This window comes from Hakea prostrata, chromosome 8 (genome assembly GCF_041222555.1).
Source record: "Hakea prostrata isolate BN-2017 chromosome 8, UWA_Hpros_2, whole genome shotgun sequence".
NCBI classification, from domain to species: domain Eukaryota; kingdom Viridiplantae; phylum Streptophyta; class Magnoliopsida; order Proteales; family Proteaceae; genus Hakea; species Hakea prostrata.
The window spans coordinates 12524926-12537035 of record NC_142607.1 but is presented as its reverse complement, the minus strand read 5'-3'; the positions used below and the strand labels follow the sequence as shown (position 1 = coordinate 12537035).

At 38.4% G+C, this 12110-nt stretch overlaps 2 protein-coding genes across 3 annotated transcripts; both read left to right on the top strand.

The window, feature by feature from the left end:
* The first annotated feature begins 3123 nt into the window (after positions 1 to 3123).
* On the top strand, positions 3124 to 3812 carry LOC149006976 (transcription factor bHLH162-like). The gene is made up of 3 exons (XM_089166996.1): positions 3124 to 3252; positions 3317 to 3652; positions 3738 to 3812. The coding sequence occupies exons 1-3, from the start codon at positions 3124 to 3126 to the stop codon at positions 3810 to 3812; spliced, it is 540 nt and encodes a 179-aa protein (XP_089023122.1).
* A 5416-nt stretch (positions 3813 to 9228) lies between these two features.
* On the top strand, positions 9229 to 12002 carry LOC149006975 (dicer-like protein (DUF936)). Of its 2 annotated transcripts, none has more exons than XM_089165189.1 (5): positions 9229 to 9458; positions 9608 to 10399; positions 10499 to 10699; positions 10789 to 10880; positions 10977 to 12002. In XM_089165189.1, the coding sequence occupies exons 2-5, from the start codon at positions 9611 to 9613 to the stop codon at positions 11671 to 11673; spliced, it is 1779 nt and encodes a 592-aa protein (XP_089021315.1). In that variant the 5' UTR covers positions 9229 to 9458; positions 9608 to 9610; the 3' UTR covers positions 11674 to 12002. The 2 variants fall into 2 exon arrangements, with proteins under 2 accessions (XP_089021315.1, XP_089021313.1); XM_089165187.1 differs by having other exon boundaries at positions 9571 to 10399.
* Positions 12003 to 12110: the final 108 nt, after the last annotated feature.

Here is a 12110-nt window from a genome sequence, read left to right as displayed (position 1 = left end):
CATCCATCCCACGTTCACGTTAGACCAACAAGTGGTCCAAATCGGATATGGGATCGAAGCATAAGCCACGTAAGGATCTAATCATAGCCATCAATTTTATAGTGCTCAATCAGCGGCTCAAACAAGACCTGTTTAGTGAGAAAAATCGATAAATAGAGATCAAGTACAAGCAAAAGGTATCACACTCTTATTCACTCAAAACCCTACATTTTCCCATCTATATGAGATTTAAAAAATCTAGAGCTCTCTTGAGCTCTAGAACTACAATTCTTCATCCCTTATTGACTTGATCGTTGCAGATGGAGTGTCGATCCAGCTGATCGGCTCCGTTTCTAATCATTCTTCAGTTGATCTTACAGTGTGAGTGGGTCTTACATCAAATCAAGCCAAATCTGAAGCGATTGGTATGAATTGCGGTCTGTAATCTCGACAAATTCAGTACCAACATTTTTACGTAAATTGTTTGAAATTTCATAGATGATTTAACATTTTGAAACCTCAAGACATGTATTTTTTTATTTCATAAATCTAAGACACTATTTTCGTACTTCAATAAACCTCAAGAGATATAATCCAAAATTTTTCCAAACAACCATTTTGATTTTGATGACAATAAGAAACTTGTGTATGTTTTTTTTTTTTTTTTTTTTTTAATTTTCTTTAATCATCATCAATGTTAAAATTTTGAACAGCCACAATTTGAATGATCACTTCAAAGTTTAAAAGCTTTTCAATAAAAATAAAAATTCAAACGTTTGAATGCCTAAATCGTAGCTGTGGAATCATTTTTGCTTTCTCATGGATATTTGAATGTAGTATGGTCTCCCCAGTCCCCATCATCGCCCTTTCTAAAATTAAACTGTGATTTGTCATTGAATGGTTCTAGATCGAACGACACAAGGACTGGGTTTTGTATTTTGGTAATTGTTGTATCTGAGCCGGCATCCTTTGTATCTCCATTACAAGCAAAGCCGCAAAGGAGAGTGTGCACTTTGTAAAGATGAAAATGCTTTCTGAGTTCAGGTTAATATAGACGATTAGAGGCCTTAATGATTCATGAACTAGGACAGGTTTTTCACTCAGTTGAATCTTTGCTCAATTAACTCGTGTTGCTAATTTGGGTGAACGACCTTTGACTATGGTGTCCCACTCCCAGGCACAGACCCTACTTTCGCAGGAATTTTTGCAACATAATCTGCAACGGGAGTTACGGCTTTTATACTATCGCCATGACTAAGAGGTGTTCAGAAAAGAAAAGCTTTCTGGAAAGAAAAGCCCAGAAAGCTTCTTGAAATAATGATTGGAGAACTGAAAATAGAAGAGATTTATTTTAAAATGTTTATCAGTAATGAAACGTCGTCGGTGCTTTCGTGGCAACTTCTAACTGGTGGACATGGCCGAAATACCTAAACCCAGACAATCAGATGATGATGACGTGTTTTCACATGATAGAGTCTTCAGTTTCAGTCTTCTTGTGTATGAAGTCAAATAAAAAGTCTTCAACACTCAACAGTCGTGGGGAGCAGCCGTGACAAACCTGTCTTAGTGTTTACGAACTTGATTTGGACTTTTCGATTTCACAGCTTTCTTTCTTCTTCCTGTCTTCCTATTCCCTTCCTTCCCTTCGTCAACCATAAAATCTCACACAGATTAGGAAGAACCAGCAAAAACATAGATAGAATTCAACCTTCAATGCACCAAATCACTGGAATCCAATGTGACAAGAACAATAAATTTCACTCAGAAAGGAAAAACAAAATTTGTATTTTGTTCTCCAAAAACAAGGAAAAAAACCGGTTCTTCATTGCTTTGCATCACCTGTAGCCAACAAAATAAATATACTATGAACATCATAACTCAACCAGTAAACCCTTTTGCGGTAGTTGGATGGACAGTAAATTAGATGAAAAGAGAAAATAGCTCAGGAACCTACTTTGAACCTTAAAGCTCCATGCACATTAACCAGAATGATCTTTAATCAAATCCAAATGAATTCCATTCCTGTCTTCCATTATCGTCACGAAAGAATAAAGCGAAAAATTTTGAAAAACCCTAATCAAGTTCATCTCATTCGAGTCCATTCCTCTTTTTCTTTTTTTAATGGTTTCTCTATAATGGGTTTCTTCCTTTCAAGCTTGTGTAATATTTTGCAAATCTATGCATCTTTCAGTGAAATAGATTCTTCATCTTTCATCAAGTCACTGCAGTGAAATAGGTTCTTCATATTTCATCTCCTTATTTTCCTATTTAGGGTTTGGGTTTGCCAAAATTAGAAACAACAATTGGCAATTAGGTTTTCTATGTACTCTCTGCTCTAGGTTTTAACTTCCAGGTCTCCTCTCTCGATCCCGTTTTCAAACCCTCATTCATCCCCCAGCGGAAATAACAGAAAAACAAGAACAAGAAATCCAAAAGGTAAGTAAGGTTATCACACGAAAATCACATCACAGTTCATCGGCCTCCTCTCCAATAAATTTCTAACGGGATGATGGAATCTAATTCAAGTACCTAGTTAAATAAAAAAAGTTAAATTTACATTTAAGTCTCCATTTTTTATAACTCACAACCGTTGGATCCATTATTATATATGTGACGACATCTCTACCATTGGCTGTCAGCTGCAGCAAATAGAAATCCTGCTTCCTTTTCTTTGCTTCTCTACTTCACACAAGCAAGTCTGTGTGTTGAGTTCTTCAAAAGGGTCGAGATTTCAATATCAAATGTTCGTTTTGCACAAGTGAGTCGATTTTCACCTTTTTGCTAAACAAATGGCCGAAACCGAAGGTGCAAGCAAAGTTCAAAAGTATCACGTATCAATAAAGTATCACGTATCAATAAGTATCACGTATTGCGGCTGTGGCCTAAACCCTGGCAACATCACGTGCTTATCTCTTCTATAAAATCCCAACCTTCTTGACTTCCCAACCTCACACACAAAAAGTCTCTACTTTCTCATTTTATCCGTTCCTGTCTTGGGTTCTTGTAGAAGAGTTCTGCTGATTGATCTTGTTTGCCTCTCCTTTTGTTGTCTGGGTTTCCTTTCTCTTCCGTTTCACTGCTCTTGTCTTGCTTTCTTTCATTCAAAACCTCAAAACGAAAGAAGAAAGCATAATAATGGAAGCGATGAAGAACCACTCTAACCCATCACCCAAAAAGGAGAGAAAGACTATTGAAAAAAACAGAAGGATGCAAATGAAATTCCTTTCATCCAAGCTTTCCTCTCTCATCCCTCTCAACTACAACTCCACTAAGGTCTCTCTCTCTCTCTCTCTCATACTTTTATGTTATCAAAATACTGAAGCTCTTTTTTTTACAGGAAATATCAACGCAGGAAGATCGATTGGACCAGGCAGCAAATTATATAAAGGACCTGAGGCAGAGAGTGGAAAATCTAAAAGAAAGGCGGAAGCAAGCCATGGACATCTATGGGATGAACAAGGATATGAAAGACACAATGACAGTTGGGTCAAACTTGCCAATACTTGAACTGAGGGATATGGGTCATAGCATGGAGATTACTTTGATTACTGAAATGAACAAGGACTTGTTGTTGAGTGAAGTAATTAGCATCATCACAGAAGAAGGAGCAGAAGTTGTCAATGCTAGCCGCTCTGTGGTGGGTGAGAAGGTTTTCTGCACTATTTACTCTCAGGTAATCTTATTCTATTTAATTTCTAGCTTCTTCTTAGTTAGCCTAATTTATCATAAGATTGATGGGGTTGGTTTGATCTTTGAAGGCCATTAGCTCCAGAATAGGAGTGGACACTGCAAATTTATGCCAGAGACTGAAGGAGATTGTGAACACTTCTTGACGATAAGAATGGAATGACTGTTCACAAGATAAGCATGTAGCTTTCTGGCATTGTGGCTGGGCATGATGGATTAAATAGCCTCTCCATGAAGTAGGGTTTAAGGCTGCATACTCACATCTTGATCCTCCAAAATAAGAGCCTTGTGCACTGGGCATGAAATACAAATTACCAACCATAATACCTTTAAGATGGTGCCTAAAAGATTGTGCTAAGGACTTTCACAGAGAAAAGAGTGTGGACTTTGTAAAGATGAGAATGAATTGCTTTCTGAGTTCGGTCAATATACGATTGAGGCCTTAATGGTTCATGAACTAGGACTGGTTGTTGAGTTTTTCACTCAGTTGAATCTTACTCAATAACTCTGTGTTGCTACTTTGGCTGAACGACTTTCTTCTTTGAGTATGGTGTCGATTGGTTATATGCTTCATTAATGAGAAAACGCAGGCTTATAGAACAGAACAACAGAGTTCAAACTTCAAAGTCCCCTGGTCCCACTCCCACACACACTGGGGCCTACTATCGCAGGAATTTTTGCAACATATATAATCTGCAACGGCGCTACGGCGTTTATACTATCGCCATGCATGACTATTGAAAGTTGATACATTGAAAAAGTGAAACACGACGCCGTTATCAATCTCGCTAGTGATGGAGGTTTTTGAAATAATGATTGCAGAGCCGTTGGAGGAGATTTAAAATGTTTATAACTAATGAAAAGTCGGTGCTCTCGTGGCAACGGCCAACTGGTGGTCATGGCCGAGATACCCAAACCCAGCCAATCAGATGATGATGACGCGTATGGCCGGTGGTCACGTCGGTTCACATGATATAGAGACATAGAGTCTTCACTCTTCAGTTTCAGATTTTTTTTTTTTGGTAACCAGCTTTCATTAAGGCTGAGCAGAGGCTGTGGTTGAAGAATTCAACCAAGAAATGGAAAGAGACCAAACTGTCGAGTCCGCAATCGACAGGGCCTTTTTTGCTAGGACATGAGCAGTTACATTGCTAGTCCTAGGGATTAGTTAAAAGTTACATTCACTAAAATAAGACTGAATTTTCCTAATATCCATAACAATCGGATCAACAGACACAAGAACTCTAACCGAGGGTTTCAGAAGGATGTTGATTAACGCTGCACAGTCAGATTGACATAAAGCATGATCAACACACTCGCCAATTGCATCCACCATAGCTGTTCACAATGCCAATGCTTCGCCAATAAGTGCTGAATCAAAGTTTTGTCCTGTTGGAGATAGCCTTCAGCATGGAACCATCTGAATTATACATTACGTAACCTAGGCCCATTTGTTGTTGGGCTGAAATAAATGAAGCATCAGTTTTATTCAGTTTCAGTATTCACATTTTGTATCTCCCTCTTTCTATTAATTTAGATTATTGTGACTGTGACTTAAACTCTGATAACATCGCAAATATATTGTGACTGTGTGTTAAAGATTCATACCACGTCATTACAATATCATTTAAAGGTTAAGAATCAAACGGGTGTATTCATAATTATAAAAAAATTATTTTTATATTCAAGATTTAATTGTTTATAAATTTACAAAATAAGTCCTTAGATCTACCTAACCCAAACTCCAAGCCATAGGAGAAGAAGCCAAAACCCTTTTGCAGTAGTTGAATGGATGGTAAATTAGACAAAAAGAGAAAATACCTCAGCAACCTACTTACGAACCTTAAAGCTCAATACACATTAAGCCAGATATGATTTTAATCAAATCAAAATAAATTTCTTTCCTATGTTCCATTATGGTCACAAAAGAATAAAGCGGGACAATTTGAAAAGCCCTTTATCGAGTTCATTTGATTCGAGTCCATTCCTCTTTTCTTTTTTTTTTTTTTGATGGTTTCTCTGTAATGGGTTTCTTCTTTTCAAGGTTGTGTAATATTTTGCAAATCTATGCATCTTTCTACAAAATAGGTTCTTCATCTTTCATCTCCTTATTTTCCTGTTTAGGGTTTGTATTTGCCAAAATTAGAAACGACAATCGCCAATTACATTTTCTATGAACTCTTGCTCCAAGTTTTAACTTCCAGGTCTCCTCATCTCTTGATCCCTTTTTCAAACCCTTATTCATCCCCAAGCGGAAATAACAAAAAAACAAGAACAAAAATCCCAGAAGATAAGTTATAAACACATTTATGTGTGAAATCTTAGGGCATAAAGCATGTATTTTATATACTTTGAGTGGAGCTACCTTGGGTTTTATGTTGTTTTTGCAAATTTTATGAATTTTTCAGGACGCTTAAGCGAATATTTGGAGTTTTGGATATTAAACATGCGATTTTACACAACAAGAGGTCCGTTCAAATTCTCAAATGCGAAAATGGGCCTAACCTGGAGCATAATGGGCCAAAAATGTGATTATAGGCCAACTCCAAAGTATTTTTAGAGATAAAGAAGCAAATTTTGATCTACAGCTGAGATTAGAAATTATTAATCAAATTTACAGAGATATTATTGAGAGAGTCCTAATGGAGAAAAATAGTCCTTGCACACCTCAATATCTTATTTCCTATTTGGGACTTGGTCAAAGACAGAAAAAGAGGAAAAAGAATTATATTCAGAAAGAAAAAGAGGAAAAATCCCATTTTTTAATGTCTCTGTCTAGTTTCGATCAAGCCCTTCATCGAACGGTCATCCGGTGTCCGATCAAGCTGATTTTTGGAGGAGAGCTTTACAACTTCTTAACCCTAAAATCCAACGGTGGAATTATGTATTTGATATCTCTAAGTCTGTCCGATTGGTATGCCAAAACCCTAATTTGTTGAGTCAGATAAGAACTTTGAGTTTTATTCAAATTCAGTCGTGCCTCATATCTCATGTAAACTCTATAAAATGAAAGCATATTCCATCAAGGGAGAACGTGTTCTAGAGCTTAGGAGAAGCACATTTTCTTTTCTCAATGGATGAGCAAGTTACAAATAGTAAGAAATGCAAGAGTTTGCAGCTCATCATGAAATAAGACTTTTTCCCTCTTTTAAGCTAGATTGATACTTATGGGTATGTATCAGTGTATCGCATCGTATCGCCATGTATTGGTGTGCGTCTCTTCGAATTGTATCAGCCCGATACATTGAGAGACGTGAGAGACGATTTGGAAAAACAAAAGTTTAGATACGTATCGGTCTGTATTGTATTGCATTGCAGGCTTCCTATACTGATATGTATTGGCCGATACAAACCGATACTTTAAACCTTGGTTGTAGATGTTGGACATTAATTATGCAGCACCCAAGCCAAACGCTATTCAAAAAAGGCTCTTATGATCGATGTGTCATCCATTCAGAGGCCTAGGCACATGGATAAACACTATTCTTGAGAGGAGAAGATATTTATCATTTATGCACTGGGCATACAATATAGATTCTCAAATGATAATATTTTTACCATCTCGAATTACAATGGGTCAAAGAACATGCCATTCGTTGTTGGATGATGAATATCCATATCGACCATCTTCATGTTCCGAATTCAATAAAATAAAGAAATTAAGAAATTTTTAATTAATTAATGGAAATATGTAAATTACACTTCTATACATATATGTTTATTTTACAGCTTAGTCAAATTATTTTGGTTGTGGATATGCTTAGTGATAGCCTCCTATGTAAAGACAGTAAGTCCAAGAAAGCCTTTTGTTTGAAGTCTTGGATTCACCTATTATGGTATATAATTGATAAGGAATGTGGTTGTTTTTAACCTCATTGATCCCAACCCTAATCGGATTATGGACTTTGTTACCAATTGGCGAAAACACTTATATATCCAACCTCTAGGATTGCTAATTGGCATAATCTCTCAAACTGCCGCAATTGTAAGCAAAGTTCGACATGTCGGTGACTTTTGGCAGGGTGTTGATGAAAATTCGACCCCTAATTTCGGGGGGTATTTAGGGACGTTTTGGCTTGAATTTTGTTGCGTAGTTTAATTTGAGGCCAATAAACACATTGGGAGCATTATTTTGTCCCTAAAACATCACTTAATCTAAAGTTTCTGATTAGCACATGCCTCGATATATGTGGGCAAAACTGGAAGTTTGAAAATCTCATATAAACTAATGTAAACATGCAAAGAGAACACAAATACACAACTAGTGAAGAGAAGCACTAAAGTCAACAATTCATTATACAATGATGTTGAGTATGACTAATGCTTCACATTCTTTTGTCAACAGACACGGGGTCCCCCTGGTGAGCGGGCGTGGGTTCGGGGAAGCCGCTTGGCTGGGGTGTGGGGGCAGTGCCCTAGGGCCTGTAGAAATCCTATATCACTTTGGCAAAAATCGAATGAAAAATCAGTGAAAACTAAATAAAATTTTGTTAAATATGATGAATTTGACGATATATCGCCGAAAAATCTACTTTTCACGATATATCCCCAAATTTTTGCTATATATGGGCGCTTTTTTGAATTAGTCGTTTCGCTAGGGGTAGTCATGTCGCCCACCAGCGACATGGCGAAATATTGCCAGCACATTGAACCTTGATTATAAGTCATTAAATGATCTATAGGGTAATACAATTTTAATGTGTGCAAGGGTTGCAAATCCTCATCGAAATTTCTAAGCATATTGCTGGGGATGAGGATTAGAAATCGTAACTGGATGTGTAAGTAAGGAGTATTATAAGAACCAACATGACCAAGGCAACGCGCAAACAACATCAACCACAACATTGATACTATTTGGCGCAATGCAGATTAGCTACCCTTGTATGTACCAATACCACAATAACCATGGCCCTATAACATCATTGAGGAGCTTCTACTACTGGCGACCCAAACAAAGGACAAGATTGTCATAACCTTTCATAACGAGTTATATCAATGGATGAAGAGTTTAGCATCATCTGGCATCTCCCCGCGAATGCGCTCCATGCTCCCCCCCCCCAAAACCCCTTGGGTCTCATTGGTGAATTTTTTTTTTCCAAAAGTGTTTTCCCGTGAGCCCCATATCGCTGAGGACGGGAAGCCTTTTACTATTAGAGGATCTATGCTCCTTATCCACCGGTCCAATCGGTCCAAGACCAACCAGTTGACGATCCGAGTCATCCGACACTAGTGGTATCGTTGAGGCGCCGAGCCATTTAAGGCTCACGGACTCACGATGAAGTCCAGCGGGCCCGCTCCCCTTACATCGCGTCGTTGTCTCGAATAAAGCTGGTGAAATGACGATTATGGTCTACATTAATTCTACAATGACGTTCTCATTCTCAACCAGAATAAAGCTTAACATTGACATATATCAAATGGACATTTTTGTCAATAAGGGAAAAGCGCCCACACCCCACTTTTTGAGTTTCCGTCCTTTCATTCAAATTACAGAAGCACCAAATGAAATATGACCGTTGCTATAACGTTCCAAAATCCAAATTTTAAAACCCAGCTCCTCAACACGCCGAAGGTAAAAGTCGTTGTCTCTCTCTGTCTGTTATTCTTTCCTATCCATTTCTTTCACTGTAGACGTTTCAAAGAAATGAGAAGTTTTTCGAAATTTCGAAGTAGCTCTTGAAGTGAATCATCCATAGACGGTTTTCGTTCTCCTTTCAAGTTCTTTGAGCGTCTCTGCTGAAATCTTCTGCTGCCCTCTTCTTCTTTAAACCACAAATTGGTTATGTTCGGAGGTAAATTTCTCACTTTCTTGTCCTTCACGATTATTCTGCATTAATTGTTCTTGAGGTTTGTCTTTTCCCCCTGAATTTGGAACCTTGATCGTTTTTGTCTGCCCAAGAACAGTCAGATAACCTGATTTTGGCTCTTTTCAACCTCCAAGATCATGGCAGCGTTGGCTCCTGGAATTCTGTTGAAGCTTCTCAATGGAATGAACACCGGACTTAAACCTACGGGTGAGCACAGGAGCTCACTTCTTCAAGTCACAGATATCGTACCGGCAGATCTTGATGAGAAGAATCTCTGGCCTAAACAGGGTTTTTACATAAAGGTTTCTGACTCTTCCCATTCAATCTATGTTAGCCTGCCTTTTGAACACGATGATCTCGTGCTCAGCAACAAAATGCAGCTCGGTCAGTTCATCTATGTAGATAAATTGGAGCCTGGGTCGCCGGTTCCAATCATCAAAGGCACAAAGCCTCTTCCTGGTCGACACCCTTTGATAGGAACCCCTGAACCAATAACGGATCTTAGAGACAAAGGAGAGAAATTTGAGCCAAGAACCATTAATTCTAAACCCTCTGTTTACAGAAGAGGTTCTTGGGATAGTTCAGCTGATGTCACTTCATCTAACCCTTCTGTTGTGAAACCCGTCCTTTTGAACTTTGATCAAGCTACCCCAAAAAAAGAGAGGCCAAGTCCAATGAGAACTGCTGCCAGTATTCCAAATTCTCCACTGATCAAAGGAAGAATGGCCAAGGATGGAAACCCTGCAATGGTTTGCAGGTCGTCAGTAGGTGGGTTTTGGTCTAAGATGTCGGATTCAAGAGGAGAAAGCCCTGACTCTGTCAGAAAGAGCTGTGTCGTCCCTTCTTCTGCCTCGTCAAGAATGACAAGGAGCAAGAGTGTGTGCGAACGAGAGCCTAAGATCCCAAAGAGTCCATTCAACAACACTGTAGGTACATTTTTCCTCTTTACTTCTTTGTTCCAAGAATAACTTGCAGATATTGAAGAACCATAGTTAGTTATGAAATGTCTCTTCTGCTTGTACCAGGAAAAAAAGAGTTCAACTCCTCCTCCCAGATTAAGAAATATAAGAAGTGTAGCAGCATCTATCAACCAACCTGGGGAAGAACAGAACAACTCAAATTCCAATTGGAGTTTCCAGCAACAACCTGAGTCTGGTAATCCAAACTCCAAGCATGGTGGCACAATGTCTCTGTCTTTACCTGGAAAACTCAATGTTCTTGGAAAGGTAACTTCCCCAAATTTGAGATCTTCTTGGAATGGCCATTTGAGAACAACCCACTTTATGATCCATAACCCATATTTTGCACATGATAGGAAGCCATTCAGCAGAGAGAAACAGCTCAGAAGATTGCTCTTCAAGCACTACGAGATGCCACTGCAACTGAAAGTTTAGTACGAGCTCTCAGGTACCCTGCTTTCATTCATGATTTTCTTCCCCCCAACTCTCAAATTTTTGGCATTTTAGAGGATTAATGAGGTTCCAATTATTTACCTTCCTACAGGATGTTTTCAGACTTGACAAAAAAGGCAAAACCAGATGCTCCAGCTGATTGTTTTGATCAGTTTCTAGAGTTCTATCAACAAATCATGCAAGCAGTGACTGATATGGAATCAATTCAAGCTGCGACATGTGAAACTGTTGCAACCCCAACTGCCACACAGACAAAGAAACAAGCAGCTGAAGAAGAATCAAACATGTTTCGTGAAAATAGCTCAATAGATGAAAGCAGGCAGTCTGAAAATAGTTTGTCAAAGCGAAGATCGGCACTGTATAAATCAGTTGCAGCAATTCCTGAGAGAAGCGAATTCAAGGCAACCCCAGTGAAGCCCCTAAGAATAAACTTGAACCAGAAAATTTCCACCCCAACTGGAAAATTTCTCACCAAAGCTACGTTGGAGAATGATGAGAATACAGAACCAGCCCCTTGCAGCAGCTTCAGTAATACAATAAAATTGGGGAAGCAGATTGAAACAGAAGCAGGAAATTGGTTTATGGACTTCATAGAGAAAGCGCTGGAAACAGGTCTGAAGAAATCAAGAGGAAACACGGACAATGATGTGAGGAAAGTATCACAATCTCTTATACTCAAGGTTATCAACTGGGTTGAAGTTGAACAGTGTGATAGCAGTAAGCGGCCAGTTCACCGTAAAGCAGCACAAATAACCAGGAAGTTAAGAATCAAGGTGAAGAATCCTTGAATTATCCAAGCATTGGCAAGCTAAGTCTGGTCTTCTTGATCAGAGTTAATGATTGTATTCTAACTAATTAAGCTAAATTCCTTGTGAAATTCTGTAGACATTGGTGTTTTATGCGAGTGTGTTGTTGAATCCCATAGAAATACTGAGTCCAGCTTTCTCAGATGTACTTGATTTTTTCAACAAAGTTAAATAAAGGCTTCATTTTGACTAGATAACGTTACTGCAACACTAAATTCTTTTCTTTGCTAACTGAGATAAACCCTTTTTAGGGTTTATTTTGAAACCTTCTGCAACAATATAAATGTAGTTTCCTCCATTGGTGATAAATGATTCACCAGATTCAAGTGCACGCAGAGTGAAAGAGGCCAACAGATATGAACCGTCGGATCAGCATATTTGATAAAGGATCCTTTCTAACTATGGAAACCCTTCATTTA